The sequence below is a fragment of the Balaenoptera physalus genome (assembly GCF_965194825.1).
Source record: "Balaenoptera physalus genome assembly, chromosome: 16".
In the NCBI taxonomy this organism is placed as follows: Eukaryota; Metazoa; Chordata; class Mammalia; order Artiodactyla; family Balaenopteridae; genus Balaenoptera; species Balaenoptera physalus.
Window position 1 is genome coordinate 34,201,236 of NC_138898.1, and position 16,375 is coordinate 34,217,610.

General features: G+C 43.9%; 1 protein-coding gene across 3 annotated transcripts in view; it reads left to right on the plus strand.

The window, feature by feature from the left end:
* The window catches only part of CDS2 (CDP-diacylglycerol synthase 2), a 60,754-nt gene extending 45,551 nt beyond the window's left edge, over positions 1 to 15,203 (plus strand). For 2 of the 3 annotated variants that reach the window (XM_082431433.1, XM_082431434.1), the window contains 10 exons: positions 572 to 669; positions 2,757 to 2,896; positions 4,586 to 4,644; positions 5,263 to 5,345; positions 7,627 to 7,714; positions 8,216 to 8,284; positions 9,173 to 9,325; positions 10,823 to 10,942; positions 11,384 to 11,487; positions 11,746 to 15,203. In XM_082431433.1, coding sequence (XP_082287559.1) covers positions 572 to 669; positions 2,757 to 2,896; positions 4,586 to 4,644; positions 5,263 to 5,345; positions 7,627 to 7,714; positions 8,216 to 8,284; positions 9,173 to 9,325; positions 10,823 to 10,942; positions 11,384 to 11,487; positions 11,746 to 11,878 — 1,047 coding nt within the window. In that variant the 3' untranslated portion in view covers positions 11,879 to 15,203. The remainder of the gene's footprint in view (positions 1 to 571; positions 670 to 2,756; positions 2,897 to 4,585; positions 4,645 to 5,262; positions 5,346 to 7,626; positions 7,715 to 8,215; positions 8,285 to 9,172; positions 9,326 to 10,822; positions 10,943 to 11,383; positions 11,488 to 11,745) is intronic. The other variant, XM_082431435.1, reaches the window with a different exon arrangement.
* Positions 15,204 to 16,375: the final 1,172 nt, after the last annotated feature.

Sequence of the window (16,375 nt, forward strand, 5' to 3'; positions counted from 1 at the left end):
GTGTGTGAATTAAAGATCACTTTAAAATTTGATTTTATTACTTCAGCTCTTTGATCAAACTGGGACCCTGGCTACGATTCTGTGTGACTCTTGGTTTTGTTTCTTGTTTTCCTGGAGTCTCCCTCCTAGGTTTAGGACTTTTTTGTTAAGAAATCCCAGTCCACAGTACTTTGCTGTTAGTCTTCCCACTGTCATGGACAGGGTCAAATGACTAACAGATGAGTGCTGAGCAGAGCAGTTGGGACTTTTCAAGTATGTATTTCTATTCAAAGTCAAGAATGGAAGATATTGAGTCCCGAGGAGGGGGGTGTTCTACAATAAAAAGTTAATTGAAGTTTCAGAAGCATATATTTATTGTGAGAAATTGCATCTACTCTGTGTGACTTAAAGGGCCTCACTGCCCTGTGGGGTGGTGTGAGAGAGAAAGGAGGAGAGCAGAATCACTGAAGGACTGACATTGTTCTTAAATATAGTGTTTTTTCTTGAAGGCCCTTGACCTGTTGGTTTCTGTTTCCAAAGATCATAAGAATTGGGAAGTTGACAAGTGTTCTAATTCTTTTGTGTCCTACAGGTGATGTGTGTTCAGATTAAGTGTTTCCATGAGATTATCACTATTGGCTACAATGTCTACCACTCCTATGACCTGCCCTGGTTCAGAACCCTCAGCTGGTAAGCTCTTTAGCCCCACGGAAACCCTTAACAGATTTGAACGAGTGTTTTGTGGTAGGTATTTACAGTCATGGTGGGAGGGAGGCCGTGATGGCCATGGACCTTCACAGTGCCTTTGAGACCCAAGTATTGCATAGGCCGGACTGTGTGGTTGGCCTGTGAGGAGCGTTTGAGTAGTTACCCGGAGTCTGGACTCTTCCTCAGAAGAAACCAGACCAACTGCATCTGTGACCGTGTTTGCATCAGTATTTGGATTCCTTAGACTCTGCGCAATGGCCCCCCTTTTCTAGATCAGTACATTTTTCATGCTCTAGTATCTCAGCATCCCACAAGAGTCATCTGGGAGTTGTCAGTGCTGGTGTTGCTGTCTCTGGAACTTGACTTCCTCACCCTTAAAACAGATGGTTGAGACCTAGTCAGTGCTTTTCAAACTGTGGTTTTGGAACCCTAGTTCCTCGGAGGCTCCTTGGGTGCCAGTGGGCAAGAGTGAGACTGAGTGCAGGGGATCTGGGCTCCTCAGAGGAACTCTGCTTTCTCCTCCTAGGAAGGGGCTTGGCGCCTTTTTTTTTTTTTTTTTTTTTTTTGGGCCACGCCACGCTGCATGCAAGATCTTAGTTCCCTGACCAGGGATTGAACCTGGGCCCTCAGCAGTGAGAGCACAGAGTCCTAACCGCTGGACCACCAGGGAATTCTGGGTTTGGCTATCTTGAAGCAAAAACAGGATCAAAACCTATAGTGCAGATGATGTCCGAGACCCCTTCCTGATCTGAAACTCGCTGCTGTATTGACCACACTCTTCTCAGGTGGTGACATGTGAGCAGAGCACTGCGTAGCCCTGAGAAGACTTGGGGCAAATATAGACTCTTCTCACCCTGCTGAGCTGGGTCTCTGGCATTGATTTCATTACTTACCAGGCCGAAGAGTAGTGTTTTGGGCCCCGGCAACTTGGTTATGGCCAAGGGAGTTGATGTGCTCGGACTTGGCCTGGACACATACTTCTGAGAGACGCTTCCTCGGCATCCAGCAGCACAAGCTGCCTCGCAGTCTCCACAGGGCCTGTGCTTGTCACCTGGGTTAAGATGTAGGTCTCTCTTGTGGGTCTTCTATAGCTGGAAAGCAATCTTATGAATTTTGTTAACATACTCAGGATGTCTGACCCCTGACTCTGGTCACTGTACAAAGGAAGTATTTTTCACATAACAGAAAACAAACCCAGTATCGGAGTTCTTGAACTTCCACAATTAAAAAAAAAAAAAGAAAAAAATGGGAGAGAGAAGCTCTCCCCTCTTTCCTCTGTCTGGATCCTTGTTGAGTGTTTAGAGTGGGGCTGCTGGTTCCCGTACTCAGAAACACCAGTGAGGCCGCAAAGGTATATGAGCCATGTCTTCTCCCTCCTCAGAGCTCCTTCCAGTAGAGGAGAGAGGTTATAAACAAATGAAGAGTTAGTGCTAGTGAAAGGTTTGTGTGTCAAAGCCAGGCATCAGAGAGGAAGACAGTCTGAAGCATAATTAATTGCTTAGTGGAAGGAACAAATACTTTGTACTATAGAAATAAATGCAGGGGAGGCAGATATCATGTTAGGTCATGCAAGGTTTTATGAAGAAAATGGTATTTGAGCAACGAGTGATAAACTGGGTAAGCGAAGAGCATATTCCAGGCAGGGAAAAGAAGGGAACCAAGCAGACAGGTGGCAAAGCCAGAGAAGTCCATTTTGATAGGTGTTCAAGGTTTGTGTCAGGAAGAGTGGAAGTAAGACTTCGGAGGCAGGATGAGGTGCCTTTCAGAGGGTTGTCTTACGGTTTGAGTGTTAAGTTAGGCCTGGTAATGCTACAGAAGGGGCAAAAACTTGAGTCCCAAGTTTATGATAAATGGAGAGTGAATGAAAGCCACAAATTTCTAGATAAACGTCTCACCTGCAGTGTCACCAGAGAACAGGGAACGGTGGTCTGCTTGTCCCTGTGTGAGCTGCTGCCCCCGGGGGTCTTGGGGGTCAGGTGGACCTCTGGTCCTCGAGGCTTTCTAACAGCCTCGCTTTAAAGGAGGGGCCACATGTGCTTCCCTTGGCAGTGACCTGTATTCTTTTACAGGTACTTTCTACTGTGTGTAAATTATTTCTTCTATGGCGAAACAGTGACAGATTACTTCTTCACTCTGGTCCAGAGAGAGGAACCTTTGCGGATTCTCAGTAAATACCACCGATTCATTTCCTTTACTCTCTATCTAACAGGTATGCGTCAAGCAGCTCACCAGTTGTTGTGTATGTCTTGTTTTTGCATGTCTGCTGAGTTGGGGCATTTCTTGGTCAATGTAAGGTTTTGATGACATTAACTCTGACCACTTAGGGGAGCAGAGCTAAGGGTTCTGCCTTACGTGAGCTGTAGCAGCTTTTTACTAAGAGAAATGAGACCAAGGGGCTTGTGTGGTTGTGGAGGCTGAGTTTGTGCCACCTGTCCTTGTGTTCCAGCCTCTGTTGGAGGACTGCATAGCATGGTCGTGTCCTGACTGTCCTCTTGGCAGAGATTCTGCAGTGTGACTGAAACAAAAACCACCCAGGAACTTGTATATAAAAAGGGACATTGCATTGACATATACACTACTATATATAAAATAGATAACTAACAAGAACCTGCTGTATAGCACAGGGAACTCTATTCAGTACTCTGTAATGACCTATATGGGAATAGCATCTAAAAAAGAGTGGATATATGTATATGTATAACTGATGCACTTTGCTGTACAGCAGAAACTAACACACATTGTAAATCAACTATACTCCAATAAAAATTAATTTAAAAAAAAGGGACATTGCAGTGTATTAGAAATTTTATTGATTGGGTTTAAAAAGACCTGTGACTTCAAAGGAGCCAGGAGCTTACTCTTTGAATCTCAGTTAGCTCTTCTGTAATCTAAAGCTAAAACAGGAGCATTACTGTGAGGATTTGATCAGATACATTGCAACTTGACAAACAGTGAAGTGCTCTGTCAATCTAAACTCAGTTAAGACTGTACAGTAATGCTAGTAATGCGTTCTTCATAGTTACCCTCAAAGCCAGTTTGAGGCATATGAGAAATTTGTTCTGACCTAATAAGTTTCAGTCTTACCTGTTGTTCATCAGCTTGATAGCAATACTTGGCTCTGTGAATGACACCTGGCTATTAAAATATGAAGTCCACTTCCGAGAGGTCTGCTGTGTTGAGGATAGAGGCTCCTCAGAGCCTGGGAGCAGCCCCACAAAGGGAGGCCAGGGGTCTTGAATAGTGATGTGCTCTCTATTGGGCAGGGCTGCTTTTGAGGGACCCAGCACACTTATGGGTAAAATCCCTTTTCTTCCTGGAGAGTTTGGTCATATGGGTCAGTAGGAGAGAGATGCAAGGATGGCCTTGGCCCCGTACCAGTTGGATCCCCCTTCTGCTTGTTCTTTAGGACAGAGATTGGCAAACTTTTTCTTAAAAGGTCCAGATAATAAATATTATAGGCTTTGGGGGCCATAGGGTCTCTGTTGCAGCTCTTCAGTTCTGCCATTGTAGCACAAAAGGAACCCTGGACAATATGTAAACAAATAGGTATGGTTGTGTTCTAATAAAAGTTTGTTTATAAAAACAGGTAGCTGGCCTGACTGTTGTCGGCCCCTGCTCTAGGATCAAAACATTTCTATCTGGTGAACAGTGTCCTAAGTTGAGTGTAGTCTGCAAGATTTTAAAATATTGCCTTCCTTTAATTGTCTTGAAGGAGTCATTTTTTCCTTCTGACTGCTTAGCTGGTTTTATTCCCTTGGGCTATGAATTTGTGCCCTGGTTAACTGCTGCCAGGAAATTAGCAAAGGACTGCTTAACACAGCTAAAGGAAATGACTAGGACAAAGATAAATGCAGAATGTGATTCATTTCGCCCTTTCTCCTCCTCTTCCTCAAACTAGGATTCTGCATGTTTGTGCTGAGTCTGGTCAAGAAGCATTATCGACTGCAGTTCTACATGGTAAGGGAAATATGTGCATCAGTGTCAAAATTCTTGGCATAAGTGAAATTCTGTGGAAACTCCACAGGCCTCTCATCCCTTCTGTGATAAATCAGAACCCTGGAATGCAGTCTGTTCTTATGCATCTAGAACCTAGAGGATGAAGGAGGCATCCCCAGTGAAGTTTGGTGGCTGTTTATCCACCTAGACCCAATCACTGTTACGTAATTTACACCCTAAGTAGTCTTTGCCCTCTGGACCTGAGGGTGGCCTCCAGATAAGGCTCAAGGTGAAGCTTTAAGCATTGCCCGTAGATATCCTGCCTACTATATCACTCCCTCAACCTAAAAACATCCCCTCTTTGAGTGTCCTAAGCACTCAACAAATACTTACTAAGAAAATGAGAAATACCCAGGCTTTTGGAGCATAGAAGGACTAACTGGTCGGCCATATGGGCCCTCCTTTTGATGGCAACCGTAGCTGGGGAACATAGTTCTTCCCAGAGGCCTGTTCTATACCTTTTCACTTCCTGTTAGACAGGTACAGAAGCAGATATCTTTCCTACCTGTTTCTAAGCAATTTTCTATAAAGTTTATAGAAAAGGTAACGGTAAAGTTTATCCTTTATCTTCTTTTGCAGTTTGGCTGGACCCATGTAACATTACTGATTGTTGTAACCCAGTCACATCTTGTTATCCACAACCTGTTTGAAGGAATGATCTGGTGAGTGATGTTGGGGGGATTTTTCCTTTTATTTTGTAGGTGTTCTCGTATAGGTGGGCTGAGAAACCCTGATTAACTGTCTAAGCCAGAGGTTCTCACCTGAGCTACATCAGAATCCCCTGCAGGCCTAGTTGCAACACAGGTTGCTGGGCCCCCCCACTCCTGAGTTTCTGCTTCAGTAGCTATGGGGTGGGGCCTGAGAACTTGAATTTCTAGTACATTCCCAGGTGATGCTGATCCTGCTGGTTGGGACCTACACTTTGAGAACCACGGTTCTAGACTAACAGGTGTAGAGATATTTAAAGAATCAAAGACAATGAAACTATATGGCAACAAATTTGAAAATCTAGAAGAAAAAATCATGATTTCCTGACAAAAGGTCACCGAGTAAAAATCACGAAGAAGAAAACTTGAATAGATCAGTAACTATAAAAGAACTTTGAAAATTGCATAAGAATCCACACCTGGAAAAAATGACCAATGATAGCAGCTGAGTTTTATCCACCCCTTAATATTAAAACTGATAAAAGCATAGGGAGAAACAAGAATGATAAACTGATTTCTTTTATGATTATAGATATACTAAATAAACTATTAGCGAATGGAATCTGGCAGTGTGTCAAAAGAATGACATACTTAGTAGATTTTATTCCACAAATGCAATGGTTTCAGCAGGAAATCTATCACCATTGATAGAAATCAGTAGGCTGACTGAAGAAGCTATGCTTTTAGTGAAAATGTGAAGGCATATCCTTGTGTATATGAGGTGCTAAAGTACTGTGATTAAGATCCCAAACTGTGGGCTTCCCTGGTGGTGCAGTGGTTAAGAATCCGCCTGCCAGTGCAGGGGTCACGGGTTCGAGCCCTGGTCTGGGAAGATCCCACATGCCGCGGAGCAACTGGGCCCATGAGCCACAACTACTGAGCCTGCACGTCTGGGGCCTGTGCTCCGCAACAAGAGAGGTCACGATAGTGAGAGGCCCGCGCACCGCGATGAAGAGTGGCCCCCGCTTGCTGCAACTAGAGAAAGCCCTCGCACAGAAATGAAGACACAACACAGCCAAAAATAAATAAATAAATAAATTAAAAAAAAAAAAAAAAGATCCCAAACCGTGCCTCTGTTTCCTGTTTTCAGGGTGAAGGTACAGTAATACCCACTGCCTGAGGAATAAATTAGTAAAAATATGTAAAGTGCTTAGAACAGAGACTAGCTCATCTAAATGTTCCCCTTAGGGCATTATTATGTTTAAAATAATGATAATGGCCTGAGGAGATGTACTCTCCCTCTCTTTCGGAGTTTTGTTAAGTAATTCTAAAGAGGGGCTCATGCTAAGTTCTCATCTTTAGGGCTAGACATACCACTTGGTTCTAGAGTGAATCATATTAAAATCTCTAGTTATTGGTTTTTAGACGTTCTGAACCTTCAAGACTTAATTATAGGTGCAGAGCAGAGAATGTTGCTAGAAGCCTCAACAAAGTAAATACTATGGGTGGTTGGGTGGATACAGGTGCTCTAAATCCCTACCTTAACAAGCAGGAAGTCAGAAAATATTGCCTGTAGTTGCGGGGCTAGGATTTATGTATGTTATGTTAAACTGTAATAGAGGAAATTTGAAAAAAGTGACTGTCAGAGAGCAGAAAGTGAGAAGAGAGAGATGGTACAAGTTTGGAAACTGTCCCTTTTTTTTCGTGGTGGGGATGACCAGACCAGCAGAGGGAGGCAGAGAAGAAATCTGGCTATATGTACTTGGTCTTGCTCTCAGTGTAGTCCTGGGGAAAAGTTGGGCTCACTAGAGCTAGTAATAAACAGTAAAAAAAAAAAAAAAAAAAAAAAAAAAAAGTAAATTATGAAATAGATAATAAATGTATTACTTAGGATTATGGAGGTAACTGCTAGAAGAAGAAAAGTCAGAAATGATTAAAAGTAGTTATTTTGGAGAATGGAGATAGGGATAGGGGAAACAGGCAACTTTTTATTTTTTCTTTTCTTTACACTTTAAATTTTTATATTACTTTATAATGAAAAAAGAACAAATGACATTTTATAGAATACCACCTCCATTTATTCAGTAGTCATTCAGTAAACATTTGAATGCTGCTATGTGCCGGGTACTAGGTATGGCTTATGTGGCATTTTATTTCTTTTAAACTTATTCCTTAATGGTTAATAAGTACTATATGGGTTATTGTGGTACTGAAATTTATGAATCGCATGGTTTTGTGGACTTCTGAGGTATTATCGTCTTGGTAGCATTGATTCTTACTTTGGTTTATTTCCTAGGTTCATTGTCCCCATTTCTTGTGTGATCTGTAATGACATCATGGCCTATATGTTTGGCTTCTTCTTTGGTCGGACCCCACTCATCAAGGTAAGTGGATCACCCTAACACGGACCATCACCGTGAGGGGAGGGTGGTGCTTTCAATTATGAGTAGATCAGCTTAGGAGACAGAAGAGATCTAGCTGGTGTGTACATCTTTATGTCATCCTGATGAAAGGCTAGTAATAAATTAGCTTCAAGAGAAAAGCCAGAGGAAGACTTGACAACTACTCATAGGAAAAAAAAAGAGCTAGTAGGGAAAATATTTTTATAGACGGCGTAGGCACACTTTTGTGGCTTTGATCTGAATTTGAGTGTTATCATTAGTTTGCTGTTTTATAATATAATTAAATTATTTGGCCAATTGAAACAGATAGGAAACTGAGGGCTATCAGGCAGGGAACAAGGAAACCAAGTATGGGGTATTTTAGAAGGTGAGGGGTTTAATTGAATGAGTTTTTTTAATAGTAGAATTTTAACAGTTAATCATTATTCCCAAAGCTAGAGTTATCAAAATGCCTTTTTTTAAGAACTTGCTCTCTGTCCACAGCTGTCCCCGAAGAAGACCTGGGAAGGCTTCATTGGGGGCTGCTTTGCTACTGTGGTATTTGGCCTTCTGGTAGGTGGTGCTCCCAGCTGGGTGGGGGATGGGCAGAGGCCTCCCACCCACCTTCAAAGCCCATCCACGGCTAGTGAGCATGTCCCCCGAGGCCAAGGACTCTGTCCTGCTGAATGGCAACCTTGCCCTGTAGCGGGGCATGAACATGGCATGGGCAGCGCCAACTGTCCTTTATCTGCCAGTCTTTAAGCAGTAGAGGAGTGGGGGCCGTGCACACCTTGTACTCCTCTCAGGCTGAGGCCTGGCAACACTCAGGAGATGGCATTCTTGTCCAGGCATTTGATATTTTGCCTGAGAGTAAGAGGTGAGGTGGGATATGCCATTCTAACCCAGATTTTCTCCTGTGGGTGTCTTGCCTGGAGAGGAATGATCTCCCAGCCCTTTCTAGAGCACCATTTGCTGCTTCTGACCCTCAGGCCAGTCTCTCCCCTTTTCAGAGTTGTCCAGCTGCCCTTCAGGGCTGACTCCCTACTTACTGCTCTTCAGCCTTCTCCCCTCCTGGTTGTCTCCCTCTCACTATACCGCTCCCCTCACCACCTGCCATTTTGAATTAAGGGATCCTGAGAAAAATGGACCATCGCTCCTCCAAATGGGATGAAACTTCTTGTAGTTCTTTGCCCAAATTCCCTCAGGTCTTTCCTGGGTTTATTCAGGGCCTGGTTGTTGGAGCAAGTACATTGAGGCCTCAGTGGGCCATCAGCCTCTTTTTCATTTTTTTTTTCCAGATACAGGTAAAATACACATATGGTGAAATATGAACCTATGATTTAGTGCATAGCTTGCACTTAGGGTGCTAGGCACTGTGAGGGACTTGGCTGAACCAGGTGCGTGCTGCCCAGGCAAGATGGCTGGAACTTGTCTCCTTTGTCTGTCTGTTCTCATCCTCAGCTGTCCTATGTGATGTCCGGGTACAGATGCTTTGTCTGCCCCGTGGAGTACAACAATGATACCAACAGCTTCACTGTGGACTGTGAGCCCTCGGACCTGTTTCGTCTGCAGGAGTACAACATTCCTGGGGTGATCCAGTCGGTCATTGGCTGGGTATGTGCCACTCACATGGGGCGAATGATCCTTGGCTGCATAGTGACTACAAAGAGAGAGCCCCCTCTCCACCACTGCCTTCCCTCAAAAACAGCTAGCTTCCTCCCTCCCCCAAGCTTGTAAGCCCCAGGTTGGAGAATTGCTCAAGTCAGTTCAGGGTGAGGACAGGAGGAGACATTTCCTCCCTCTTTAAATCATTAAGACCAGGGTTCTGAAAGTGTGCTTTTGGAAGGGGGTCTGTGCTTTTTCCTCTCAGGGGGTCTGTACTTTCTTCGTAATATAATGAAGAAAGTTTCACTTTTTCACTTTGTCAACATTTGCCATGATGGTGCAAAAGCAGTGCTGGCACCTTACTTAGCATGAGTGAAGGCAGTGGCACTAAACTGGACTGTCATTGAATTCATTATGCCACGTACTCACAGGAAGACTCAGCCAGCTCACCTTAAGAGTGTCTTTGATGAAATAGTAAAATTATTAATTTTATTAAATCTTGACCCTTGAATACACACCTTTCTAATGCTCTGGTACCAAAATGGAAATTATACATAAAATGCTTCTGCTAAATGCTGCAGGACAGTGCTTACCTAAAGGAAGACTGCGTGTGCACCTGCTTGAGTTATGAGCTGAACTAGCGGCTTTTTTATGGGGACATAATTTTTACTTGAAAAGAACCAACAAACTAATTTTTCAGATTTGGATTTTTGGCAGACATTTTTCTTGAAAAGGAACAAAGTGAGTCTGTCACTTCAAGAAAACAACTGACAGTAGTTGTTACCAACAATAAAATTTGGCTTTCAAGTACAAATTAGAGTTTTGGAAAGTGTATACCTACTACTGTAAGTTTGACAGCTTCTTAATACTTAAAGGCTTTTCTGAGGGATCTGTGGTGATTTTAACATATGACATTTTGACATTGTATGGCAAAATTTGTCTACATTTGAAAGATTTGTGTAACTCAGTGAACCAGTATTTTTGAAATGGCCAGTGCATGGTGTTACACAGTCATGCACAGGTAAACGATCCATTCAAAGTGCAAGATAGACCAATGGATTTTAATGTCAGAGTACAAAACGGTCATTGATAGGCTTTTAGATTCCACATTGCACCAAATTTTTAGAAAACTACCGCTTAAGTTCTGGTGTAGTATCAGAGAATACCCATAATTCTCTGAAAAGACGGTGCTAAAATACTCTTCCTTTTTTCAACAACGTATCCTTGTAGGGCTAGATTTTCTTCATACACTTCAACCAAAACATCATATTGCTGTAGACTGAATGCGTAATACCTTAATGTCCTCTATTAAGCCATATATTAGAGATTTACCAAAAACAAACAAAAAGCCCCAAACCAGTCTTCTTCCTAAATTTTTTTGGGGTTGGGGGAGAGAAATAGTTTCATAAAGAGGTGGTTTTGTTGTTGTTTGTTTGTTTTTTAATGTTAACAAGTAATAAGCCTGGGCTTGCAGGCATCTCGACTGACTTCATTTATTCTTTTCAGAAAACAGTCCGGATGTACCCCTTCCAGATTCACAGCATTGCCCTCTCCACTTTTGCTTCACTCATTGGCCCCTTTGGAGGGTTCTTCGCTAGTGGATTCAAGCGAGCCTTTAAAATCAAAGTAGGAAAACCCTTTTCTGTTCCTCTCATTGTCTCCTAGCTGGGCCCCTTTTCACCCGTCTTCTGCCTTCCTCCTCCTGTCCCACCTCATCAGCCACCACCCCCTTCAAAATATCAAGCTATGAACCCTGATTATTAATGTGTGCTCTTCTTCACCCATGCACGGAATTTAAGTAGGTTAAAGGAAGATACATTGTTTCTAAGAAAATTCAGTGGTTGGATTTTCAGTATATTTGTTAATATATTCTTTCTTCAAAAGAAACATTTTGTAATTTAATAAGATTGTGTACTATTATAGCTTCAGCATTTGAATCAATACTTACTTTTCACTTTCTGTTGCCCTCAGCTATTCAGTACAGTAGCTGGACATTGAGGTGGGACCATAAGCCAGGCTTTGACTTGGCTGAGGCCAGGCTCATCAATCCTTCCCCTCCTCTAACAGGACTTTGCCAATACCATTCCTGGCCATGGAGGCATCATGGATCGCTTTGACTGCCAGTATCTGATGGCCACCTTTGTCAATGTGTATATTGCCAGTTTTATCAGGTATAGTACCTTTCCATCTGAACCAAGTTAGTGGATTTGTAAGTGTGGTGAAATTCTAGAATTTTAGCTACTTCTCAGTTTGAATGAAAAAAACCAAATGTGAATGCAGTTTTCAGTTGCTATTAGTGATGGATTCCCTGAGGACCCCTACCCTCCATTAGTAGAGAATCCAGAGAGGGAACAGCTACTTGAATAATCAGGCACTCGAAGTTGCTTGGCCCCTGCTTTGCTCAGTGCTGTTTCTTCATCCTCTTCCAGGGGCCCTAATCCGAGTAAGCTGGTTCAGCAGTTCCTGACCTTGAGGCCAGATCAGCAGCTCCACATCTTCAACATGCTCAAGTCTCACCTGACTGACAAGGGGATGCTGACAGCTGCCACAGAGGACGAATAGGGACCACCCAGGGCCAGGAGAGCAGTAACAGGGCTGAGTGAGGGGCAGGGCTCCAGGGCAAGCCCAGCTGGACAAAGACAAGACTTCAACTCACTGTCTTTTTTTTTTTTTTTTTTTAACAGTGTTTTTTATTTGTGGATTTAAAAAAAAAAATCTGTGTGTACAGTCTATGTGATTATGATTTGGGTTGTAAGTAACCTACAGCTTTGAGTTGGAAAAAAGTCATGGGGGTAAAACCATTTGGATTTTTAAAACCGAAGTTTTTAACAACCTGGAAGACAGTGTTGCCCAGCTCTGAAGCACCTACTTGGTGCTTCTAGCTCCCAAGCTGGAGCTTCCATATCTGGGCTTGATCAGAGTGGACATTCATCTGTGTTCATCCAGTTTAGCCCCCACCGAGCTCTCTTTGTAGCTGACCCCCAGCAGGGAAGAGGTGCACAGCTTGGATGTCTTTACTACTGGAGCGCTTTCCCTGGGCTTCTCAGTAATCCCTGCCTTGGAGCTACAGGAGTGTTACCTCCTGAGGCTGAAGGGATGAAGACTTATTAATCAGATAAGCATTCTGTTCACAAATCCTGTGGAGTATGAGCTCTGCTTTATGATATGGGTTCACCTCGCTTCATCACAGACTGAAAGAAGGTTTCAGTTTTTATTTTTTTCAGAAAGCATGAAAAATTATAATAGTCTGGAGAAAAGCCACACTGTACTATTTCAAGTGTATGCAGTAGGATATACTGTAATTGGGCCTTTTCTCACAGGGTTTAGGCTCAAGTGGCTTCTATAGGGCAGTCGGCTAACTGGGTCTTTTCAGGGATGATGTCGTTCACGTTTGTGCTGTAGACTTGTTGCTGCTGAATCCTTTCTGGGGGCTTCCCCATTTGGCAGGGAGCAGAGGGCTTCTCTTTCACATGCCCATGCCCTTGGCCTTGCTGACCACCCACATAGCTGCTGTGTTATGTGTGTGTGTGTGTGTGTGTGTGTGTGTGTGTGTGTATATTATATATATAATATATATGTATGTATAACTCTTAAGGCAAGTGTGTATCTGTGTGTGTTTTAAAAATCACTTATTTCTTACAGTGATTTCAGTTGTACCATGACTTCTTCACTGAAACCACAAAGTCCTGCTTACAACTCTGCATAACCCAACCCAATTAGAGGTTTGAAGCTTCTGAAGATTAAATGCACACTTGTTGTATAATGTGACCAGTTTAAATGTAGTTTGTATTTTACAGGGGGACCTTTTTTCTTTTCAACTGTGACTTATTTATTGTTTCCTTTTAATTAGAGGAGTGAGGTTGACTTTTGGAATATACGTTCTTTGTCAGGACAATAAGCAAGGGGGTATAGGAGAGAGAGCTTGGTGGCCAAGTGTGTTCCATTATTCTGTGCCATTATTGGTTCTCATTGCCAAATGAGGGTGTAACAGCTTGCTTCAGCACCTTGGGCTGGTGCTGCTTTGCTCTATTTCTGTTTATCTCAGCCTCACTGCATCCGTGGATGCTCACAGCCAGCCCAGATCACTGAAGCGTCCAGCACGGGCCAGACCCCTCGTGATGTCTCAGCTCACAGTCGCTGTGTGACCTTCCACGTGCAACAGCTTCCTTCTTCTGAACTTTTATTTCCAGTTCAGTACATGGCTTTTCTTTTTCAGGTCCAAGGCCCCTTTAAAAACAAAATGTGTTTTTGCGTGGGGTTTTAGTGCTGGCTGTATGACGCTAGGTAGGACAGACACATCACCCTGTGGGTCCTCATTTTCTGAGCTGTCTTCTAATTCCCATATTCCATCATTCTGGCTGAACAAGTACATGTACCAGAGGCTGCTGCAGGTATTGAGTCATGTCCTGGGCACCCAAAAAGCAAGTACTTACAGGCCTTTTCTAAATACTTGTCCTTAAAATGCTTGTCCTCAGCAATAAGTCTTAAAGAGTGGAGGTGATTAGTAACGAATATAGTTTTCTGATTGCAGAATGAACTTGGTTCCCCAAACCAGAGATGAAATGGCGCCACATTTGTCTCATGGTACCCCACTGTGGGCAGATGGTGGGTCCTTGGGAGCAGGGAGTCTCAGCTGGGACCCGGCAGCAGAGAGCCACCTTTGAATAGGTGTTCCTTTGGGATCAGGGAGCCTGGCACATTTCTGTGGACGTGGCTGCTGATGGGGGTTCCGGGAAACGGCAGCTGGAAGCTCAACAGAGCTGCCATCAAGAAAGCCCGAGGGTCAGCGGGATTTTGTTTTCTTTTGATTCCCTGCCTGCTTTCTGGTGAAATAGGGGAATTTCGTAGTCAGTAGCCAGGAGACTGATGCCACCTTGTGTCTATATAGCACATTGTTTTTCTTTCTTCCATTTATTGAAAATCTTTCACCAAACAGACAAGTTTCCAGAGACTTATAACACACAGCTGTGCAGATCTTAATGAGTGGCATAACTTGCTTCAGATCCATTTTTTTTGTGAGAAATAAAATGTGACAAATTGTGTGCCCTCCCTTGTCGTGGATTCAGTTTCTAACTCCCATGCATGGTTTTATGTTTCCCATTTGATTTTGTGTTCATACATATTGTGCAGTCCTGATTTAGAGATTTTTGTTTTGTTTTCCAATTTGAATCCTGTACATTCTCACAGCAGCCTTCTGAGGTACCTCAGGTGAGAGGCATGAGCCCTTTGCTGATGAGGAAGCTGAGGGCCAGGGGGGCGCGTCCCCAGGGTCACATGGTGGTTGTGCTCACCAGCAGGACAAGGACTTATCATCCCCGGGCCTCCTCACCTTTGGGAAAGTGCAGCATTCCTTCCGGCAAGCTCAGGAGGGCCGACCTGTGTGCCACGTTTGGAGCTTAAGTTGCTGTTAGCTCCTACCTGGTGACATAAGGAGCTGATGGAAAAAGAAACCAGGGAGCATCTGCAGGGGCTGGACCTGGTGTCCTCCCTGGCGAATTCTCGTGACTGCTCGCAGGACACCCGCGCCTTTTCCCTTTGCGTGCATGTGCCACCCTCTCAGTTGCTCTCAGCATCGAAGAAGTACACATTTATGTTTTGCTTCTGAAAGTGAAACCCTCTAAGGCAGCTTGGGCCTTATTTATGTTTATTACTTTTTGCCTGTTTCATACTCTGAGCATTTTAGTAGGTATAGTTTAACTGTATTTAAGATGTACTTCCTTCTAGTGTTGTATAATTCTGTTATGTATGTTTGAAACTAATGTCTCAGAAGGGGCAAAATGTAACTTAGCCTTACACAGGTAGACTCTGAAATCATTTTATGGTATTTATTTTTTCCCCACTGGGCTTTTTATCCTGTAACTTATATTGTATAAGAAGATTCCAAAAATATATTTTAATGGAGACTAAACAGGCCCTTTGATTTGAATGAGCTAGTTGCCGAGTTAGCTGGAGGCTGATTCGAATGGATCCTTAAGTTCACATCTTCAGACTGTCAGTGAGCCCCTGGCAGGATCAGCAGCATCCCTGACATTGCGGGGGGCAGGGGTGTGTGTGACTGACTCAGGGCAAAGAGCATCATTGCTTGGAAAACTGGACAGCAGTGGCCTTGCTCCATAAGAAGCCTGCCCAAGGTCAGTTTCCAAGGAAGTAGATTTGCATTACTGTACTAGATGTGGCACCTCTGAAACGTCTTCTTGTGTCACTGATATCTTAGGCACCATCGCCTTTTGTCTTTGGGAGTAACTCTCGTCTGTGCCCACCTTTCTTGTGTGTTGTGATTATGTGCTGAGGAAGGGGTGGAGTGGGGAGGGTCAGTTTCCCTTAGGCCCAGGGTTTCTGTTCTTCCACAGTCAGGGTGGGAAGTTTCCCTTAGGCCCAGGGTGCTGTTCTTCCACAGAAGGATGTCCAGGTGACTGTCATACACACATTGCAAGACAACAAACCATGGGCCGACTCTCACTGTGCTTGTCAGCAGGGGCTCCGAAAGAGCGGCTGGAACAAACCATCAGCTTCCTGAAGAGAGGGTCTGGTTCGTGGGCAGAGCCTCATTATTCTGTCCTTGGTGAAAACTAACTTTCTTTTCCCTTGATCACCTTCCATGCTCGCAGTTACCCAGCTTTCACTTTTTAAAGAGATTACCTGCTCCCACTTCCTAACTTGTTTTCCCTTGTTGGGTGGGGCCCTTGTGGCACGACCTACATAGGGTGCTGGGCTTGGACCAAGTGGTGATGAATGAGGCTTATTTAAGGGCTCTTCTAGGCCCACCTCCTCTTGGTCCTGAACTCTGCTCACCCACATTCCCTGTAGAAGGTGGGCCCATTCTCAGTGAGGAATGGAGTCCCAGCTGTTGACTGCCTATTTCCATTTGAAGGTGGCCCCATCTTTCTGTTCCTCCCAGCACTGCCCACCCGCCCCCCCCTTTCAGGCTGACCAGCAGTAACCTTATTCACCTGGCCTCTCAGGTGGGTAGAGGCTGCTGTGCTTACCTGGGGCTGCCTCTTGATAGAGTAAGGCTTTCACCTGTCTGTATGTATGCCATGTTTTCAAAGGCAAAGAGAT